This window comes from Nicotiana tabacum, chromosome 8 (genome assembly GCF_000715075.1).
Source record: "Nicotiana tabacum cultivar K326 chromosome 8, ASM71507v2, whole genome shotgun sequence".
Classification (NCBI taxonomy): domain Eukaryota; kingdom Viridiplantae; phylum Streptophyta; class Magnoliopsida; order Solanales; family Solanaceae; genus Nicotiana; species Nicotiana tabacum.
In genome coordinates this window covers 70,556,653-70,580,454 of record NC_134087.1, presented here as the reverse complement: position 1 = coordinate 70,580,454, position 23,802 = coordinate 70,556,653, and the positions used below count along the sequence as shown (strand labels likewise).

The 23,802-nt window shown below is 41.6% G+C and overlaps 1 protein-coding gene across 1 annotated transcript; it reads right to left on the bottom strand.

Annotated features, from left to right (window-relative positions):
• Positions 1-22,124: 22,124 nt before the first annotated feature.
• LOC107804544 (enoyl-CoA delta isomerase 2, peroxisomal) lies at positions 22,125-23,172 on the bottom strand. Its single transcript, XM_075219347.1, has one exon. The coding sequence runs from the start codon at positions 23,076-23,078 to the stop codon at positions 22,359-22,361; it is 720 nt and encodes a 239-aa protein (XP_075075448.1). The 5' UTR covers positions 23,079-23,172; the 3' UTR covers positions 22,125-22,358.
• Positions 23,173-23,802: the final 630 nt, after the last annotated feature.

Here is a 23,802-nt window from a genome sequence, read left to right as displayed (position 1 = left end):
GCCGGGAAAATTATAATATTGTTGTGTTCCCTTGCCGGGAAGTTATTATATTATTTATGTTTCCTTGCAGGGATTTCTTGTTATTGTGTGATGAAATGTAAAAAGGAGCGGGTGATACGCCTACCACAAGATATAATGAAATGGGAGCGGGTGGTACGTGTCGACGCCCCCTTTTTCTAATGGGTCGAAATCGGGTATACGACATTAGGAGGACAACCCTATTCCCTTTCGAGAATTGGGTTTCGGAATTTGAAGAGTCGCCACCTAATGAATATAGTGCATTAGGACATTTTAAGAAGGGTTTGAGATGAAGAGACCAGAGATTAGGGTAAGGGCTAGAAATTATCCCGAGAGGAAGATGTTAGGCACCCCTCAAGATCCACTAGTGTGGTCCCGATCATTTTACAATTGTGCCTTTACAAGTAAACAATCAAGGCTCAAATAAGGATTCGCATATAACATTGCAATCAGGTTGAAAACTTTCGAAGGTAAGTAGAGAGGGTTGAAATTTATGAAAAAAAAAAGATTTGAATAATTTTTTACAAGAAGAGATGAAAGCAAATAAAGGGAGGGGGTCCTAAGTTTATAATTAATATGGATCACTTCAATGCAATACCCAGCAATCACTCCTCAGAAGAGGGGTAGCATGTGATATTAGCGCATCGGTCATCATATCCATATCTACCTTTCCCACCCCATTAAGGTGTTAAAGCACGAAATGGTATCGTTACTTATTGCATGCTATTACCCATCCCAATCCTATCAGTCTCGGAGGCATGTGGGACTCCTTATCCTAAAGGGGAGGGAGTTGGGGCTTTTGCGGAGTATTCAAAAGGATAAAAATTTAGGCTACAAGCAATAACAAATAGCAGTTAAAAGGGAAACAAATAGCAGTTAAGGCTCAAGTCAGCCTCCTCATTCAAAGTAGCGGATTATCTAGCATGACTTACAAATACTGGTTTGGTCTGTATTAAACTTAACGTAGGAAGGGTTGCTAATTTATCACATATGTTTTCAAATAAGAAGTCCGAATTAGGCCTGCCCGCTGGTTGTAATTATCAAAACTGATGCAATTATAAAATTTTACCCTAAGGCTTGCCTAGGCGTTAAACAGAACCTATAGGCATGATATCTATTAGTTTCAGAAATAAAGAAGTAAACTGATTGCAGAAAAAAGAATTGTCAATTACAGGGACATAAGATCTGCGACGTTAAACATTATTGCTACTGATTTTAGGCTTATAAGCGAGTTGATGATTCAGGATCAGTTAACAGCTCCTATAGACATGCTTTCTAGGTGTTACTGATTTGAGCACTGTTATTGATTATGCAGGAATCCCATAGGCAGGTTGTCTACATGCAATTGATTAGGTATTTAAATCCTATAATAGGTTTGCCTAATGACGGATGCAGAACGCAGAAAGTTCTATAGGCATGGTGTCTATATGAAGATGCAGAATTTTAGAATCGGCTTACAGGCATGGCATCTGTTATGAAATTGCAGAAAACCCTATAGACATAGTATCTATATGAGAATGCAAAAAATCCTATAAACATGGTATCTATATGAGAACGCAGAGTTTCAATGATTTATAAAATGCAGAACTTTAGAAAAATAGTAATCCCTATGACCATGGTATCTACATGAGTGCAGAATTTTAGAAGTATAGTAATTCCCTATGAGCATGGTATCTACCCCTTGCATGCATAGTCCCCTACCCTTTTCCACTAGCCGACCCCAAATGTTTATTACAAGATTATTACAGATCAGAATGAATAAGGAAAATATATTAGAAATTAAATATTCCAACCAAGGAGAGCCTAATTCAGACCCCAGGTCTGAAATATGAAATAAACCAACTTCCAAAGATCAGATTCCAAAGCCTTCTCTCATCTGGGGTGTTTTAGAGATCCAAGGAGTTTCAGGAACTCTAGGCAGTGCTTACACCCCAAATATATTGCAGAATTAGATTATAGTGCAGTGTGGAACGGCCAGCCCTCAAATGTCCAAGTTCAGAGGGAACTCAAGGTCCCAAAGCAAGGCTCAAAAGAGGGGCAGAATTTAAGGTTCTAGGAATAGGTGCAGATGCAATAGAGGGGAATTAGGGAATGCCAAGGCAGGCTGGTGGTCATGCCCCGCAATTACGAGTGCTGGCACACCCCTGACCAGCATGCCAGCTAAAAATTAGAGAGTTAGGACCTATTGAAGGTAAGGTTTAGCCCTGGACAACAACTTGGATGTTGCCAGGCTATACCTCAACTCAACACACCTAAGGGAATGGGGTATGGGAAATTGAAAGAGTCTAGGATCCAAAGGATCCAGTTTTAATCCATGGACAATAGCTTTGTGTATTGCTATGTCTTAAACCACAGCTCAAGCACATAAAGGGGTATGGGGAATGGGATTCATTGCAGTAACAGATAGCAAGACATAAGCATACTATCATAGAAGTTGAATTCTACAGAGCAGTAAAGTAGGCATAGACATAAAAACTTGTAAGTAAACACACTAGGGTTGATGCTAGAATCAAAACTAGGACATACCAGTTTCAGGAAAAACAAATGAAAGCAGAAGTCTTGAGAAAGCCAAAGTGCAGAAAGTTTTAGAAGGGGTTGTGAGAATTAAGTGAAGCTCTGAAGTGTATTTCGTTTTTTTTTTGTGAAAAGAAAAGAGTCGAGTATTTATAGCTTGGAAAATAGGTAGAGAGTAAGGGAAGAATCATAGTAATTATGGAACTATGTATCAATTATAATCAATCAACATAAGAACTTCCTTTAATTAAGGAGTTCAAACTCAAACGGTAATGGACAGCAATCAGTTAAGGAAAGAGAATCAAGTATATCTTGTGTAAAGTAGGAAATTAGGGGCAAATACATAGGGGTTTAACTAAGGAAAGAAAATTTTAAAATATACGGTTAGCCCAAATAAGGCAAGAACACAGTAAATCAATTAGTACCTAGTAAATCAAGGAATCAGGGATTCAAAATTACCAATGAACCAAGTCAGAAAGAGAGGTAAAGGGAGGTTCAATTAGGGGAAAATCAGTAACAATCAATTAAGAAACACTGAGGGGATTCAGAATCAATTAACAGTTGGTAAAACCCTTTTGAAAGAAAAGTTCTCATATATAAAGCACATAGGCATGTGAGAGCATGATATTGGAACCAGTAGAAGACAGAACGGAGCACAATAGAAAAACTTCATAATACAGCAAACATGAGAACACATGAAAAAGCATGCGAGTTAGAAGAGAGCAAATAAGAACATAGCAGGGATGATTCACACCAAGAAAAGAAGAAGAAGAGTTAGAAACATTTTTAAGAACCTTTTCCAGAAACCCTAATCGAAAAGAAGTAACTTTTGAAAGAAAATCAGAGAAAACGTTTAAGAAACTTAAGCAAAGTGCAAACATATGACAGATCTAAAAAATAATCAGAATAAACCTCGAGTAATTAAGGTTTCAGAAAACCCTGAATGAGAAAGGCTTGGAAAAGTCCGATCTAAGTCGGATGAGGTCAGAAACAGGCTCAGAAGACCAAGAGCCACCGTAGCAAGGCCAGAGATGGCCGGAATCTTCAAATCGGTGAAGGTCTGAGTGAAGCCCTTCGAGGTCTGGCCTCGAACCTTCGAGCATCAGGCATGCAAGAGCCGGAGGAGGTGAGTATAAACTGTCCATGGCCTGAGAAGCCATGGACTCCGGTGAAAACACGATGAAACAAGGTAGGAGGGGGCTAGGGTTTCGAAGAACCTTGAGAGAGTCTTGAGAGAGTTTGGGATTCAAGGGCGGCTGAAGGGTGGAAATGAGGTTAGGGTTAGAGGGGTTAGGGGATTAAAAAAGGAAAGGACAAATCACGGCCATTGATCAAAATGATCAACGGCCAGGATTAAAGGGGAAGCCGGGCGGGTCTGAAAATGGGTCAAGGGGTCGGGTAAAAATTGAAATTGGGTTGTTTCAATTTGGGGAGGAACTGGGGATCAATTTGAGGCTAAAATTGAAATAATAATGGGCTATGTGTTAAATAGCCAATTTCCCCCTTTTTATTTTATAAAAAATAGCTAAAATGATTTTAAAAATAAATTAAAAGCACTGAACTAATTAATAATATATAAATATTAATCTAAAAATGCTAGAAATAATTTTATAATTGCAAAATGCTATTAATCATAATATAGGCCATAATTGCAATTTTATGTAATTTAGCTTAAAAATATCAAATGAATTTGTAAAAATATGAAAAAATCAAGTTAATTATATCTTGGTGTAACTATGAGGATGGAAATAAATTATTCACCAAAATGATAATCTCGGAAATAATTATTGGATTTTGTACTATTAAAATAGACAATAAATTGGTTTTGAAAATCTTTAAAAATTTGGGAAAAATACCAAAATACTTGGGCATGCTTATATATGCATACACATGCTATTTTGACAGTATTTTGAGTATAAAATATATATAGGAAAAAATTGGGTATCAATAGCTACCCCTCTTTACCCGGGAAGGATGAAAGAGTTGTCGGGTAAATATAAGATGGATAATTTTGACCGGAAATGGCGATTTGAAAGGAGTTTTGACCGAGCTCTGGTTTTTGAGCCGCCTACATATCCCTGGTCTTACAGGAATCAGGTCGTATGTAGTTCCAGAACCCTTGACGGAATATGCCAATGGAGATTTGAAACGGACGAACGCGATGTTTAGATTGAGAGAGGTTTTATGAAAAATCGATAGGTTGCGGGAACCGGAGCGGGATCGCTCCTGCTGAGACGGTCGTTGCCAGCCGGTGCACCTGCAAGTAAGCGATAAGAGCGCATATTGTGCGTAAATTTAAATGTGATGCAAATTACCATTGGACCATGAATGCTGTCCTCGGACGGTTAGGATGACGTCCTCGAACCATGACGTCCTGGGCCATGAGGCGTATGGTAAAGGATTCGCAGGCTATGAAATGATGTTCTCGGGCTATGAGAATGGTGCCTCTGAACCATGATGCCTTTGAATAATGATATGCAATAGATAAAATGGGGTCCTCAGGCCATGGCATGGCGTTCTCGGGCTATGAAAATGATGCCTCCGAACAATGACCCTTTTGGACAATTTGGCGATCTTTCGGCCCATGAAATGCAGAAGGTGGCGATCTTTCAGCCGATGCAAGACGTAGATAAAAGGTGGCAATATTTCCGCCGATGCAAGAAAGATAAGGTGGCGATATTTCAGCCGTGCAAGAAAATAAAGTGGCGATATTTCAGCCATGCAGGATGGAGGCAGAGCTTAGTCTCGGAAGGCAGAAAGGTAGCCTTATGCAAAATGCAAATGGAGACAGAGCTTAGTCTCGAAAGGCAGAAAGGTAGCCTTATGCGATGCAGATGGAGGTAGAGCTTAACCTCGGAAGGGAGAAAGGTAGCCTTATGCGATGCAGATGGAGGTAGAGCTTAGCCTCGGAAGGCAGAAAGGTAGCCTTATGCAGAATGCAGATGGAGGTAGAGCTTAGTCTCGAAAGGCAGAAAGGTAGCCTTATGCAAAATGCAGAAAAATGCAGGATGGAGACAATGCTTAGTCTCGGAAGGCAGAAAGGTAGCCTTATGCAAAATGCAAATGGAGACAGAGCTTAGTCTCGAAAGGCAGAAAGGTAGCCTTATGCGATGCAGATGGAGGTAGAGTTTAACCTCGGAAGGCAGAAAGGTAGCCTTATGCAATGCAGAGAAATGCAGATAGAGGTAGAGTTTAACCTCGGAAGGCAAAAGGTAGCCTTATACAGTGCAAGAATGTAAAAGGACGATTAGTAGTAAGATCTCTTAGCTGATTACGACAATATGACTGCTAGGGAGATTGTATACGGATAGCAATTGCGGACAAGTGATGATTCTGAGAAGTTGTATTCTTGAGAGTGCATAAATATACCTAATGATGTTGCGAATTGAGTGCCTGCATCCAAAGACGAATCGTGAGTTCTGTAAGGGGAAAGGTTAGTTCATCTTCCCCGAGCTCTTGATGTTGTGTGTCATTGGGGTAGCGTCGCTAAACAACAGCAATCCGGATAATAGTTATGCATGCTTTAGTAAATATATAATCGAAAATAGTTTTCTTTAGATGAACCAACGACTGCAACGTGGTTCCAGACATTGCAACCTCTTTCGCTCCAGAATTTTGAGGATCCTCCTCAAAATTCTGCCCCAGTTTACTAGGCTGGCGCTCCTGGCGATGCGTGGACTAAAATCAACTTTGGAATTTTGAGGGTCCTCCTCGAAATTCTGCCCCAGTTCCAATAGCGGGGAAAAATGGAATTTTTACTAAATTGTGACCGAACCCATAGGGCTGCCTACGTATCCCCTCTCAAACGGGAATCAGGTCGGGCGTAGTTCAAATTACATCATTGAGGGAATCATAAGTGGTTACACATAATATCGTTTCACTGCATCTGAATTGATTGGCTTCGGCCAGACTTCTTCATCCATCTCTGCAAGAATAAGGGCTCCTCCAGTTAGAACCCGGTGAACCATGTACGGACCCTGCCAATTGGGAGAGAACATCCCCTTGGCTTCATCTTGATGTGGGAATATTTTCTTCAACACCAGCTGCCCCGGCATAAACTTCCTTGGCTTAACCCTTTTGTTAAAGGCTCTGGACATTCTGTTCTGATACAACTGACCGTGGCAAACCGCATTCATCCTTTTCCCATCTATAAGGGCTAACTGCTCGAGCGACCTTTTACCTATTCTGCATCATCCAACTCGACTTCTTGTATGATCTTTAAGGAGGGAATTTCTACCTCGGCGGGGATGACCGCCTCTGTACCATAAACCAGCATGTAGGGAGTTGCTCCGGTCGATGTGCGGACTGTAGTGCGGTATCCCAATAAGGCAAATGATAACTTCTCATGCCATTGTTTGTGCCTTTCGACCATCTTCCTTAGTATCTTCTTGATATTCTTGTTGGCTGCTTCCACAGCTCCATTCATCTGAGGCCTGTAGGCTGTAGAGTTCTTGTGTTTGATCTTGAAAGTTTCACACATTGCTTTCATCAAGTTGCTGTTGAGATTGGAACCATTATCGATGATGATTGACTCCGGAACTCCGAACCGACAAACAATGCAGTCGCGGATGAAACCCACCACAACCTTCTTAGTGACCGCCTTGTATGATGTTGCTTCGACCCATTTGGTAAAATAATCGATTGCCACTAAGATGAACCTGTGCCCATTTGATGCGGCAGGCTCGATAGGTCCGATAACATCCATTCCCCAAGCGGCAAATGGCCATGGTGAGCTTGTTGCAGTAAGCTCGTTTGGAGGCGCCTTTATCATATCTGCATGTATCTGACAGTGATGGCATTTGCGAACATACTGGATACAGTCTGTTTCCATAGTCATCCAAAAATACCCTGCTCGGAGTATCTTCTTTGCTAAGACAAAACCATTTATATGCGGCCCGCAGGTTCCTGCATGCACTTCGTCCAATAGCCTAGATGCTTCTTTTGCTTCGACACACCTTAGTAAATCCAAATCGAGAGTCCTTCTGTACAGGATTCCTCCACTGTGAAAAAAGTTGTTGGATAGCCTACGCAGTGTGCTCTTCTGAGTAGCGTTGGCAAGTCCTGGATACTTCCCTATTGTCAAGTACTCCTTGATATCATGGAACCATGGTTTTCCATCCGGTTCTTCCTCAACGTGGGCACAATAAGTTGGCTGATCATGAATCTTTACTGGGATGGGATCAATGAAATTTGTATCTGGATGCTGGATCATGGACGACAAAGTAGCCAATGCATCAGCAAACTCGTTCTGGACTCTGGGGACGTGCTGAAATTCTGTCTTTCTGAACCTTTTCCTCAACTACTGTATATGATGCAAGTAGGGAAGTATCTTAGAGTTCTTGGTTGCCCACTCTCCTTGAACCTGATGTATGAGCAAGTCTGAATCCCCGATCACTAGCAACTCCTGAACGTTCATGTCAATGGCCATTTTGAGCCCCAAGATGCAGGCTTCATATTCGGCCATATTATTGGTGCAAGGGAACCTGAGCTTGGCAACCGGGTAGTGCTGGCCGGTTTTTGATACTAAGACTGCTCCTATGCCAACTCCTTTGAAATTTGCAGCTCTGTCGAAAAACAACCTCCAACCATCATAGGATTCTGCAATATCATCTCCTATGAAAGATACCTCTTCATCGGGAAAATAAGTTTTTAGGGGCTCGTATTCTCCGTCCACGGGATTCTCGGCGAGATGGTCTGCCAAGTCTTGCCCTTTGATTGCTTTCTGGGTCACGTAAACAATGTCGAATTCACTTAGCAGGATCTGCCACTTGGCGAGCTTGCCAGTGGGCATGGGCTTCTGGAAAATATACTTCAGAGGGTCCATTCTGGATATGAGATAAGTAATGTAAGCACAGAAGTAATGCCTTAACTTCTGCGCGACCCAAGTCAGAGCACAGCAAGTGCGTTCTAAAAGAGAATACCGGGCCTCGTATGGTGTGAACTTCTTACTGAGATAGTAGATGGCTTGCTCTTTTCTCCCTATTTCATCATGTTGTCCTAGAACACAACCGAATGCTCTATCTGATACCGCAAGGTAAAGCAATAGGGGTTTTCCCGGCTCAGGCGGAACCAAGACCGGAGGCGTTGACAGGTATTCCTTAATTCTGTCAAAAGCTTTCTAACAATCATCAGTCCATTTGGTAGCAGCGTCTTTCTTCAACATTTTGAATATAGGTTCACAAATGACCGTGGATTGAGCTATGAACCGGCAGATATAGTTGAGTCTTCCCAGGAAACTCATCACGTCCTTCTTGTTCTTTAGCGGCGGCAATTCTTGGATAGCTTTGACCTTTGATGGATCTAATTCTATTCCTCGACGACTCACGATGAAACCTAATAATTATCCAGCAGGAACCCCGAATGCACACTTGGCGGGATTCAATTTCAGATTGTACCTCCTCAGTCTGTTGAAGAACTTTCTTAGGTCTTCCATGTGATCCCTGGCTTTCTTGGATTTGATGATGACATCATCCACATATACCTCGATCTCCTTGTGTATCATGTCATGAAAGATGGTAGTCATGGCTCTCATGTAGGTGGCACCAGCGTTCTTCAAACCGAATGGCATCATTTTGTAACAGTACATTCCCCATGGCATGATGAAAGCCGTTTTCTCTGCATCTTCCTCATCCATCCATATCTGATGATACCCAGCGAAACAATCAACAAAAGACTGCAACTCATGCTTGGCGCAGTTGTCGATAAGAATGTGTATGTTAGGCAAGGGGAAGTCGTCTTTGGGACTGGCCCGATTGAGATCCCGGTAGTCAACACAGACTCTAACTTTCCCATCCTTTTTTGGCACTGGCACGATGTTAGCTAACCATGTCTGATACTTTACTACCTTGAGAACCTTGGCTTTAACTTGCTTGGTAACCTCTTCTTTGATTTTCAAACTCATGTCGGGTTTGAATTTCCTGAGCTTCTGCTTTACCGGCGGGCATGTTGGATCTTTTGGCAGTTTGTGAGCTACAATGGATGTGCTGAGACCAGTCATGTCATCATATGACCAGGCGAATATGTTTTCATATTCCTTCAGGAACTCCGTGTACTCTTTCTTTTCTGATGGTGACAGGTGAATACTGATGCATGTTTCTTTGACATTCCTTGTATCTCCCAGATTAACGATCTCGGTCTCGTCTAGGTTGGACTTAGGTTTGTTCTTAAAATTTTCAACCTCTTTAACAATCTCTTCTGGTATATCATCTTCCTCTGAATCTATGTCCATTTGTTGCGTTGTCTCATTGCATGTCACAACCATTGGTTCATCAAGATAGGTAATAGTAATGTTGTGTAAAATAAAGTGAATGATAAAAAATAATAAGAGCGAGATATATAATAAACTGAAATGCTTCGATTAAATTCGTAATTATTTTGAGTATCAGAGCTCTTTTCAGAATTAAAGACAATGCGGAAATAAAATCAGTTAGTAAAAGGTAAAATGTGATGCATGATGCTTTTGTTCAGCCTTGCTACCCTGAAGCTTTCCGGGCCCTAGTGGTTCTGATCGACCAATTGCTGAGGCGCTCTCCTTGTTTCACAACTTGTATAGAAGGGCCTTCCTCCCCTTCCTCCTCGAAAATAACACAGCAGTCCATATTATCATCCTCTAGGAACAGATTCTTCACGGCTGCCAATGCTTCATCTTCCTCCGACCTATATATAGTATCTGTCAGCTGGAAAGTCTGCTCCAAGTGAGGTATCAGATGCTCCAGTGGGTAGTAGGGACCGCGCCATGGTGGCGACCTGTGATTGAACTCCTCCCAAGTGTACTCATACCCCAAACCAAATGTAGTGCCATGTTTCTTCAGCTTTATGGGTTTGGCGATTCCCTGGAGGTTTTTGCCGAGTCTCTTTCTAGGTTCGTATCCACACCAATTCAGGACACTTTCAATCTTGTTATCCCACCATTTATCTTTGTCTACAACGTTGACTCTTTCAATGTGGTGGTATGTTTCTCCGCCTATTCTCCTTCTTCCTCCAATCATCGGGATGGTCTGGCGACTATATATGGGGTTGCTACCATCGCCATGAATGATCACCTCTTGGTGATTCCATTCGAACTTCACTGCCTGATGCAGGGTCGATGCTACAGCTCCAGCGGCATGGATCCATGGTCGTCCCAACAGCAAATTGTAGGATGCTGGGACATCTATCACTTGAAAGTCAACGTCGAACCAGGTTGGCCCCATTTGCAAGCATAGGTTGATCTCTCCGATATTAGACCTTTGGGACCCATCGAAGGCTTTGACATTGATGGCCCCCTCTTTGATCTCGTGCAGGCTCTTTCCCAATGTTCTGAGAGTTATCAACGGACAGATGTTGAGGCTGGAGCCTCCATCGATCAAGACTCTAGTGACAAAGTAATCCTCGCATTGCACGGTGATGTGTAGGGCCATGTTGTGACTCAGACCTTCCGGCGGCAGCTCATCTTCATGGAAGGTGATTTTGTGGCTTTCCAGTATTTGTCCTACCATATTTGCCATTTCGCCCCCAGTTATGTTGCTGGGCACATAAGCTTTGCTCAATATCTTCATCAAGGCATTTTTGTGTGTGTCAGAGCTCTATAGAAGAGCTAGGATGGAGATCTGTGCTGGTGTTTTGTTCAACTGTTCAACGACCGAATACTCCTTAGCTTGTATTTTCCTCCAAAGATCATCGGGACCAGTTTCAGTAGTCTGTCCCGAGGTTTGCTTACCGGACTCAGCTAGGTACTCTGGAGTATAAACCCTGCCTGTTCTGGTCATACCCTGCGCAGCAATTGCTTCTCCCGTCTTGGTCTTTCCTTTCCTTCTTGCTTCAGCTGTGTAATCCCATGGTATGACATTTGAGTGGAACGGTGTTATGTCTGACATTGCTATATGGATGGGTACCCTCGGTGGTAACACAGCAACTTCAAAGAGTACAGGTGCCTTTGGAGCCCCAAACTCAACCTCAATTGGCTCGGCCACCTTCGCAGAAGAAGGTGCTTCAAATTCGAGAGGCATAGACATGTTTACTTCATCGCCCCTGGAGGGCTGGTTCTGCACAATAATCAGGTTAAGTGTGACTGCTGGTTTCTTTGGCTCATCATCCTCAGCAATCAGTCTTATCGATCCCTCGGGGTCCCAGTCATCTTCGATCTCGATCATGTGAATGTCCCCACCTTTGTGATCAGGCAGAGGGTTGTTGCGGACATTAGGAGCAGGCTCCTTTGCTACGATAACCTTATTGTCGATCAGAGTTTGAATCTTGTCCTTCAACGAGCGGCATTCGTCAATGGTGTGACCTTTCATGTCGGAGTGGTACGCACAGGTCTTATTAAGGTTGACCCACTGGGAAGGATTTTCTGGAGTTATGGCAGGGATAGGGGAGACGTAACCAGCAGCTTTAAGTTTCTCATACAGCTGGTCAATTGGCTCAGCGATGGCTGTATATTGTCTGGAAGGTCTGCGGTCAAAATTTGGTCTGGGTCTAGGGAAATTTTGGCGAGTGGGAGGTGATTGGTAGTAAGAGGGTTGGGCATTATAAGCTTGGTAATCAGGTGCAGGTTGAGAGTATCTGGGTGAAGTGGGTTGATATGTGGGAGGTGGAGATGATTGGTAAACGGGTGGTGGATTTTGGTAAGAGGGTGCGGGTGCTTGGTAATTCGGGATAGGCTGATATGTAAATGGAGGTGACGGGTAAGTGTGGTATTTTTGTGGTGATTTGGCTCCCTGTGCGACCATCACGACATTGACATCCTTCTTCTTGGACGTGCCACCAAACTACAAAGCCTTGTTGTTGGCTTGCAATGCTTTGAGATTAGTAACCATACCATTCTTAATGCCTTCCTCAATTCTTTCTCCCAGCTTGATGATATCGGAGAATTTCTGGCCTTCGATCAGCATCAACCTCTCATAATATTGTGGGTCCTGAGCCCGGACGAAGAATCTGTTCATTTGTTCCTCTTCTAAGGCTGGCCTGACCTTTGCAGCCTCTGATCTCCAATGAGTAGCATACTCGCGGAATGTCTCGGTAGGCTTGTTCTTCAGATTCTGGATGTAGAATACATCTGGTGCATTCTCTGTATTGAATCGGAACCTATCCATGAAATCCGATGTCATACCTACCCAACTTGTCCATTTCTTGGGGTCCTGACTGATGTACCAGGATAAAGTATCCCCCTTCAGGCTTCTCATGAAGAGTTTCATACGAATTTTCTCATTTCTTCCGACTCCGACCAACTTATCACAATATGTCCTCAAATGGACTCTGGGATCTCCGTGTCATCGAACATTTCGAACTTGGGAGGTTTGTATCCCTCCGGAAGTTCAACATCTGGCTGAATGCAGAGGTCCTCATAATTCAGCCCCTCTATGCCTTTGTTTCCTTCCATGCCCTGGACTCGGTTGGTCAACTTCTTGAGTTCTGCTGCCAAGTTTCTGATAAGAGAGTCCTTGTCATCAGACTCAGGTGCACTTGAGATTGGTTGAGTGTAGTGGGATATGGTATCTACGTAGATAGGAGTATTGTGGGGGTGGTTGTTTGTGGTGTTCAGTGGTTCAGGAATGAGTAGTGGAGTGTGGCATGTGTTGCAGTGTGGAGCATGAGTGGGTTGCATCTGTGGTTGTGGGGTGTTCTGTGGAGGTGCGGAATTTTGAGCATTTAGAAAGTTGACATCAGGAGCGATGAGAGTGAATGATAAATTTGCCAAGTTCCAAACTTGATCCAGTTCTTCTTGGAACTTCAACAGTTTCTGCTCCAGTTGGGCAGCAGTTTCCTTAGCAACCGGGGTACCCTGAGGAATCTCAATTCTTTAAATTTCCTTTTTGGCGCTTGAATCTCCCATTCTACCTTTGTTCTTGTTCCGGATAGGACTCGGAGGAGGAGGAGGTGGAGGGCCCTTGGATCTCGTACTGTATGATGATGGTGCTAGAATTCACAAACTAACCTTTGGGGAGGGGAATAAAAAAAAGAAAAAAAAAAGAAAAGGTAACAAGTTAGTGCGGGTTATGAGAAGAAAATGTTGCAATATTTAAACACATCGTGCAAGAATATAAATTGCGTCCTAATTTGGGTGCCTCGTTGTGCCTGAGGTAGGCCTAGCGACAAATTAACTTGGAGAACTTATAATGCTAAATGCCTCATTTTATTGATAAAAATAAGACGAATCCAAAACGACGCTAAATAACAGAAAATAAAATGTCACTAGCGGCCATCGGCCTTATTACATCATTGAAAGCAAAATAAAAGACTCCTAACTACTTGGTCCCAGAAGGACATTCCCCAGATTTGGTATCTTTATCCCCCTCGAACAGCTTCACCAGCTCGCGCAGTCCTAGCAGCAAATAAGCTTGGGCCAAATGTCCGCCTGCATTCCTTTCAGCGTTTCGACAATCTTCAATCCTCTTGACGAACTTTCCTTCTAGCTCCACTAGACCCCGCTCCAAATACCCTAATCGCTTGTTGGCGCTGACAGCCATATCCTTCCATTCCTCGATCAACTTCTGATGGGCTTCTTGTATTTCCCGATGCTCACATTCACACTCTCGAATTCTCTTGCGCAGTTAATTGTACTTAACCCGTGCTTCAGCTTTTTCGTCGATGATTCTGTGTCCGTGAATGAAACCGGGCTGGCCCATACCATTGTGATTATCTTCCAACCAACCCGAATAGTGCGGCACGCAACCAGCGTGATACCTGTCTGGCTCAATAGATTCTTTCCCCAAAACGGGCTTGCAATGCTACATGTGTTGAGCTTGGCATTTGTGAGGGCTATCATCGTCCTGGAAATCAGCCCTAAAGTGACTCATTTTGTCGACCCTTGGTATGATTTGCTTTCTTCCCGCCTGCCTCATGGCTCAGAGGGGAACGTAGGGATAAGTTCCTCTTAGACCAATGAGTATGAGAAATGGTGCGTCTCGGGATCGAACAATGAATTCTTCCGTAGGGAACCATTCGACCATCCATTGTACCTGGTCTTCTTTTAGATTCTCAAATAGCTCCACCCATCTTCCAGCGTCCTCTGGCTGAGCGAACATGTTAGGCATATAATTCATACGCCTTGGCTGGTGGAAGGCAATGTGATCATCCCAGTCTCTTCGTAAGATCTCTTGTCGGTATTCTCCTTTCTGGAGGTGCTCCATGAGCCAGAGCTGAAGTAATAAATTGCATCCCTCAAAATGACTGGCTTTTCGCTGACAGTTTTCCAGAGCCCGGTATATCTCAGCAACAATCATGGGCACTATACTGAAAGGTTGTCCGCCAATTCCTTCCATCAGAGTCTTGGTTACCATGGCCAGTCTGGTGTGGATCCTAGCCTTCTTCATAGGGAACACTATCATCCCCAGGAAACAAAACATGAATACAAAGACCCTTCTGTGAATATGCCCCAGTGAGGTGAGGGCAAATTCATCTGAGTAGGTGTGGTATGACTTGTTGTGGTCGTACCTCTCGTACAGATAGTCGAATGGTATGTAGGAGTCTTTCAGACAGGTCAAGTCTGGGTTCTTCTTCAGTCCCATCATCTTAAGGAAACCCCTACCCTTGCGATTCTCTGGCATAAGCAAACCCGGAGTCTCCCAAGGAATACCAGCTAAGCCTCCTATTTCTTCGAGCAAAGGAGTCATTTTAAGGTCCCCGAAGCGGAACACGGACCTGTCACTATCCCAGAACAGAGTTGCGGCCTCTATGATTTTGTTGTCAGGCTGGATTTCTAGAAGAGAAGGCAGATTCTCTAAGTATTTGCGAACGAGTGTCTGATCACTGGAGTGGAGATCTTCCCACCAATTTAGCAACCTTGGATGAATGTTGGTTACCATGCCAAATCTGGGGACTTCGTGCCTCATTTTCTGCAAAACAGAGTGTTAGAGCCCTACCCCGCTAGACTCGACTATTTAAACCAATAATTAGCACAAAAAGCATTTAATTCTCCAAATAAATGCACAGAACATATAGGTGGAAACCCGATGGACTTTGGACAAGGCTATCTTAATGAGTCATTATGTGGACAACATAACTAACTCGGCTAGGTTTGACCATGATGCATGCACAGTTAGACAGAGTAAGGTTTCTATCGGGGTATTAGACAGGTACCCTTGACGGACAACTCAAGAGGGAAAGGCACGAAACCGTCGACTGCACCGCTGATCGACTGGTTTTACCGCAAATACGCCTTTGCCGAATTTAAAGGGTGATAATACTGGAAGAGCGCAACCACTCATTATAAGTGTTGCTATGGTATTTGTTTGGCACGAGTGGAATATGATGTTGAAGATGCAGTTTACAAGAATGAAACAAATTGACATGTATTTTCACGTTCATAAGATAAATGATTACAATAATTGTAGTAATTACAACAGTATTGAAATAAAGCAGTAAAGGAAAGAAGCTAAAGGAAAGAAAAGACATGAAGAGCCAAGTCAGTTTCGTAGCGAATAAAAGACAGTAAATAAAGCAATTAATAAGATAGTAAAGTCACAAGCAACATGCAATGGTAAAAGCCTAAAGAATATCCCCAGCAGAGTCGTCATGCTGTCGACGCCCCCTTTTTCTAATGGGTCGAAATCGGGTATACGACATTGGGATGACAACCCTATTCCCTTTCGAGAATTGGGTTTCGGAATTTGAAGAGTCGCCACCTAATGATTATAGTGCATTAGGACACTTTAAGAAGGGTTTGAGATGAAGAGATCAGAGATTAGGGTAAGGGCTAGAAATTATCCCGAGGGAAGGTGTTAGGCACCCCTCAAGATCCACTAGTGTGGTCCCGACCATGTTACAATTATGACTTTACAAGTAAACAATCAAGGCTCAAATAAGGATTCGCATATAACATTGCAATCAGGTTGAAAACTTTCGAAGGTAAGTAGAGAGGGCAGAAATTTATGGAAAAAAAAAAGATTTGAATAGTTTTACAAGAAGAGATGAAAGCAAATAAAGGGAGGGGGTCCTAAGTTTATAATTAATATGGATCACTTCAATGCAATACCCAGCAATCACTCCTTAGAAGAGGGGTCGCACGTGATATTAGCGCATCGGTCATCATATCCATATCTACCCTTCCCACCCCATTAAGGTGTTAAAGCGCGAAATGGTATCGTTAATTATTGCATGCTACTACCCGTCCCAATCCTATCAGTCCTGGAGACATGTGGGAGTCCTAATCCTAAAGGGGAGGGGTTGGGGCTTTTGCGGAGTTTTCAAAAGGATAAAAATCTAGGCGACAAGCAATAACAGATAGTAGTTAAAAGGGAAACAAATAGCAGTTAAGGCTCAAGTCAGCCTCCTCATTCAAAGCAGCAGATTATCTAGCATAACTTACAAATACTGGTTTGGTCTGTATTAAACTTAACATAGGAAGGGTTGCTAATTTATCACATATTTTTTCAAATAAGAAGTCCGAATTAGGCCTGTCCGCTGGTTGTAATAATCAAACTGATGCAATTATAAAATTTTACCCTAAGGCTTGCCTAGGCGTTAAACAGAACCTATAGGCATGATATCTATTAGTTTCAGAAATAAAGAAGTAAACTGATTGCAGAAAAAAGAATTGTCAATTACAGGGACATAAGATCTGCGGAGTTAAACATTATTGCTACTGATTTTAGGCTTATAAGCGAGTTGACGATTCAGGTTCAGTTAACAGCTCATATAGACATGCTTTTTAGGTGTTACTGATTTGAGCACTGTTATTGCTTATGCAGGAATCTCATAGGCAGGTTGTCTACATGCAATTGATTAGGTATTTAAATCCTATAATAGGTTTGCCTAATGACGGATGCAGAACGCAGAAAGTTCTATAGGCATGGTGTCTATATGAATATGCAAAATTTTAGAATCGGCTTACAGGCATGGCATCTGTTATAAAATTGCAGAAAACCCTATAGACATAGTATCTATATGAGAATGCAGAAAATCCTATAAACATGGTATCTATATGAGAACGCAGAGTTTCAATGATTTATAAAATGCAGAACTTTAGAAAAATAGTAATCCCTATGAACATGGTATCTACATGAGTGCAGAATTTCAGAAGTATAGTAATTCCCTATGAGCATGGTATCTACCCCTTGCATGCATAGTCCCCTACCCTTTTCCACTAGCCGACCCCAAATGTTTATTACAAGATTATTACATATCAGAATGAATAAGGAAAATATATCAGAAATTAAAGATTCCAACCAATGAGAGCCTAATTCAGACCCCAGGTCTGAAATATGAAATAAACCAACTTCCAAAGATCAGATTCCAAAGCCTTCTCTCATCCGGGGTGTTTCAGAGATCCAAGGAGTTTCAGGAACTCCAGGCAGTGCTTACACCCCAAATATATTGCAGAATTAGATTATAGTGCAGTGTGGAAGGGCCAGCCCTCAAATGTCCAAGTTCAGAGGGAACTCAAGGTCCCAAAGCAAGGCTCAAAAGAGAGGGGCAGAACTTAAGGTTCTAGGAATAGGTGTAGGTGCAACAGAGGGGAATTAGGGAATGCCAAGGCAGGCTGGTGGTCATGCCCAGCAATTAGGAGTGCTGGCACACCCCTGACCAGCCTGTCAGCTAAAAATTAGAGAGTTAGGACCTATTGAAGGTCAGGTTTAGCCCTGGACAGCAACTTGGATGCTGCCAGGCTATACCTCAACTCAACACACCTAAGGGAATGGGGTATGGGAAATTGAAAGAGTCTAGGATCCAAAGGATCCAGTTTTAATCCATGGACAATAACTTTGTGTATTGCCATGTCTTAAACCACAGCTCAAGCACATAAAGGGGTATGGGTAATGAGATTCATTGCAGTAACAGATAGCAAGACATAAGCATACTATCATAGAAGTTGAATTCTACAGAGCAGTAAAGTAGGCATAGACATAAAAACTTGTAAGTAAACACACTAGGGTTGATGCTAGAATCAAAACTAGGACATACCAGTTTTAGGAAAAACAAATGAAAGCAGAAGTCTTGAGAAAGCCAAAGTGCAGAAAGTTTTAGAAGGGGTTGTGAGAATTAAGTGAAGCTCTGAAGTGTATTTCGTTTTTTTTTTTTTTGTGAAAAGAAAAGAGTCGAGTATTTATAGCTTGGAAAATAGGTAGAGAGTAAGGGAAGAATCATAGTAATTATGGAACTATGTATCAATTATAATCAATCAACATAAGAACTTCCTTTAATTAAGGAGTTCAAACTCAAACGGTAATGGACAGCAATCAGTTAAGGAAAGAGAATCAAGTAAACATCTTGTGTAAAGTAGGAAATTAGGGGCAAATACATAGGGAATTAACTAAGGAAAGAAAATTTTAAAATATACGGTTAGCCCAAATAAGGCAAGAACACAGTAAATCAATTAGTACCTAGTAAATCAAGGAATCAGGGATTCGAAATTACCAATGAACCAAGTCAGAAAGAGAGGTAAAGGGAGGTTCAATTAGGGGAAAATCAGTAACAATCAAGTAAGAAACACTGAGGGGATTCAGAATCAATTAACAGTTGGTAAAACCCTTTTGAAAGAAAAGTTCTCATATATAAAGCACATAGGCATGTGAGAGCATGATATTGGAACCAGTAGAAGACAGAACGGAGCACAATAGAAAAACTTCATAATACAGCAAACATGAGAACACATGAAAAAGCATGCGAGTTAGAAGAGAGCAAATAAGAACATAGCAGGGATGATTCACACCAAGAAAAGAAGAAGAAGAGTTACAAAAATTTTTAAGAACCTTTTCCAGAAACCCTAATCGAAAAGAAGTAACTTTTGAAAGAAAATCGGAGAAAACGTTTAAGAAACTTAAGCAAAGTGCAAACATATGACAGATCTAAAAAATAATCAGAAAAAACCTCGAGTAATTAAGGTTTCAGAAAACCCTGAATGAGAAAGGCTTGGAAAAGTCCGATCTAAGTCGGATGAGGTCAGAAACAGGCTCAGAAGACCAAGAGCCATCGTAGCAAGGCCAGAGATGGCCGGAATCTTCAAATCGGTGAAGGTCTGAGTGAAGCCCTTCGAGGTCTGACCTCGAACCTTCGAGCATCAGGCATGCAAGAGACGGAGGAGGTGAGTATAAGCTGTCCATGGCCTGAGAAGCCATGGACTCCGGTGAAAACACGATGGAACAAGGTAGGAGGGGGCTAGGGTTCCGAAGAACCTTGAGAGAGTCTTGAGAGAGTTTGGGATTCAAGGGCGGCTGAAGGGTGGAAATGAGGCTAGGGTTAGAGGGGTTATGGGATTAAAAAAGAAAAGGACGAATCACGGCCGTTGATCAAAATGATCAACGGCCAGGATTAAAGGGGAAGTCGGGCGGGTCTGAAAACGGGTCAAGGGGTCGGGTAAAAATTGAAATTGGGTTGTTTCAATTTGGGCGGAACTGGGGATCAATTTGAGGCTAAAATTGAAATAATAATGGGCTGTGTTAAATAGCCAATTTCCTCTTTTTATTTTATAAAAAATAGCTAAAATTATTTTAAAAATAAATTAAAATCACTGAACTAATTAATAATATATAAATACTAATCTAAAAATGCTGGAAATGATTTTATAATTGCAAAACGTTATTAATCGTAATATAGTCCATAATTGCAATTTTATGTAATTTAGCTTAAAAATATCAAATGAATTTGTAAAAATATGCAAAAATCACGTTAATTATATAGGTGTGACTATGAGTATGGAAATAAATTATTCACCAAAATGATAATCTCGGAAATAATTATTGGATTTTGTACTATTAAAATAGACAATAAATTGGTTTTGAAAATCTTTAAAAATTTGGGGAAAATACCAAAATACTTAGGCATGCTTATATATGCATACACATGCTATTTTGACAGTATTTTGAGTATAAAATATATATAGAGAAAAATTGGGTATCAACAATACGCCTACCACAAGATATAATGAAAGGGAGCGGGTGGTACGCCTACCACGAGATATAATGAAATGGGAGCGGGTGGTACGCCTACCACGAGATATGATGAAATGGGAGCGGGTGGTACGCCTACCACAAGATATGAGAAATGGGATCGGGTTGCACGCCTGCAACAAGATGAAACTGAAAGTGAAAGTTGTCTTATTTCTCTTTATCCGTGTTAGAAGTTAAATTGTAGTTTCCTTACTATTCTTTGATATTCTGTTTTATCTGCTACCCCCGGAGCATGTTTCCCCTTTCCCAACTTTGATTGCTTATTACCTGTTTACTTTTCTGCCATATAGTATATAACTGCACAGGTTTATCTGGAGTCTGGTCCTAGCCTCGTCACTACCTCGCCGGGGTTAGGCCAGACACTTACCAGCATATGGGATCGGTTGTGCTGATACTACACTCTCTGCTCTTTTGCACAGATCCAGGTCTTGGACAGCAGTAGTAGCGCGGGAGCCAGCTTTCAGTCCAGTGGACACCGAGGTAGCCTTGCAAGCGTTCGCAGGCCCGACGTCTCCTCTATCTTTATTTCAGTATGTTATCTCATGTATTCGAGACAAACAGTTTATATTTTTCTTTCAAATGGTTGTATTTAGTACTTTTAGAAGTTCGTGAGTAATGTGACACCAGTTTTTTGGTAGAGGCATATGTTGATTTCCGTATTATTGTTCAGTTTCTTTAATTTAAGTCTTCCGTATATTCATTAAATTCCGTTGTTTTTATGCTATCACTGATAATCGTTAAAAGAAGTGATTTGTTAATGAAGTAAGCTGTTAAAGATTGGCTTGCCTAGTTCACATTAGTAGGCGCCATCACAACTCCCGAGAGTGGAAATTTCGGGTCGTGACACCCAGCATAACTAATCACAGCATAATTTATTCCAACATAACTTATACTGGCATAACTTATACCGGCATAAGCCCTATTCCAACCAAACGACCCCTTAAAGAGAGAGTATACCACTATATATACATATTACCATACAGTTTTATACCCCAAGATAACAAGTGTATAATTTTAATGTAATGTTCTCGGCGGAGAATGCACTACACACTTTTCTTTTAATTTCAAGTATACCTTCATTCATATGGAGATTGTATAACCTCTTTTTCAGGTAGAGGCAGTTTGTTAGCAATTTCTTAGAATACAGATCTTCCAGCTTCTTCCATGCCATTGCTGCAGAAGTTTCTTAAGCAATTTCCCGAAGAATGTTATATGTAACGTTCATGAAGATCGCATTCAAAGCCCTCTCCTTTAGGTCTGCCTTCTCTGTCAGGAAAATCCTCCACGTACAGATAGATAGGGAGAGGGACGAAAAGAAAAACCTAGCAATTGTCCTTTTCTTCAAGACAGCACCGCACAAACGGCAGATCAATTTCTGGTAGCATGATTTCCTTCATCTTCATCAGTTGCTTTCTTTTCCAAGAACACGAGGCCACCATACTTTTCCTAGGGGTCGTTTAGTAGCATTAGCTTTGTGCATTATTAATCCCTTATATTAGTTATACTTCAAATTTTGTATTATCCTATGTATAACTAATACATAATAAATTATGATTTTAGCAATGCTAAGGATTTTTAATACTTGCATAAGCATGATTAAAAACATAATTATTTCTCAAATCCCTCAAAATGTACAAAATAGGGAGGGTATTTTTGTAAACAACTAATCTTTTTAGAAATTATACAATGCTTTAATGCACCAATTCAAATAGTGAATAAGAAATCATCTCAGCATAATTAATATCAGCATTAATAATACCAACATTATTAATACACTTTATTCAGCGCTATTTTTGTACCTCCTGCCAAACGACCCCATATTATAGAAATAAAAATTAGTAGGCGTTTGACATCGATAATTAATTTTTAGACAGCATACGGTGGTACAATGTTGTTCAAAGCCTATGAAATAGGGTCAATTATTATTTAAAAAAAGCAACTTTCTGAATGAAAAAGTGATTCTCACAAGCGTGAAGGCAAGACAGCAGTATATTTCAACCCTAAAACTCCACACACTTCCGGAACCAACGATTTCCTCAGCTCTGCATACGTCTTGCCATTCCAACGCTTCTTCCCCAGCTCCTCCGCCAGTCTCACGGCCGCAACCACCGCCTCCTCCGCCGTAGGATGCGCAGAATCCACAATTCCCACCGCCACCGCCTCCTCCGCCTTCATTTTCGTTGCTTTCAAAACCAAATTCCGCCGAGCAGCTGCGGATCCAACCTTAGACCTTATCATCGCCGTAAAATAGTCTGGCAAAGTCATCCCTATATCCAACTCGCTCATATACACCACTCCTTTATCCGATCTCATGGTTACATAATCATGGCATATCGCTAGCAGCATCCCCGCCGCCGCAGCGTGGCCGGTGACGGCGGCGATGGTCGGAATTGGGAGTGATAGGAAATCGGCGACCAGCGGCTTGAACAAGGCCACCATGTTGTGTAGCCGATCTTTGGCAGCTTGCGCTGAACCGGCGGCTTGTGCATACTTTAGGTCAAAGCCGTTAGAGAAGAATCTGCCTTGGGCTTTTGTGATCAGAACGGAACCCTTCACGGCTTGGGATTTAACTTCGGCTACAAATGAACGGATGGTGGCGATGAGAGTAGGATTCAATCGGTGCTCATCGTCGCCGGTAAGCGTAAGATAGAAGATGTTGCCTGACTTTTCTAACGTGCACATAGTGGTCAGAAGGGGAGAATGATTTTTTCTCTTTGATATATGTGTTGGACCGGATAAAGATGACGGATACTATATATGAATAATACGAAGGGAAGAACGAGTGGAATATATAATGAATTATAAAATATTTCACCCACTAAAGTTGGCTATTCAATATTCAAAAATGCCAAAATATGTCACCATTGTTATAAATATATTATATTATGAATGTGCATTTAGTATTCTGTTGTAAATAAGCTTCCTGAAGAAGTTTATCCATATTGGACTCCACAGTAAATATGTTTATCTATTTAGTACTATATTGGAAATAAGCTTCCTGAAGAAGCTTATCACTTCAGTATCCGGTTATGGATAAACATTACCCCCAGTAGAAGTTTATCCATATCGGATATAATAAGCTTATCTTTTCAGTACCTATTTATGGATAAATATTACCTCCGGTAGAAGATTATCCATACCAGGTATAATAAGCTTATCACTTCGGTACCCAGTTATGGATAAACATTACCCCCAGTAGAAGTTTATCCATACCGGGTATAATAAGCTTATCACTTCGGTACCCAGTTATGGATAAATATTACCCCCAGTAGAAGATTATCCATACCAGATATAATAAGTTTATCCATTCAGTACTCCGTTATGGATAAATATTGCTCTCAGTAGAAGATTATCCATATATGGTACAGCAGCAGCTTACACAGCAGCTTGTAGCAGCTTACACAGC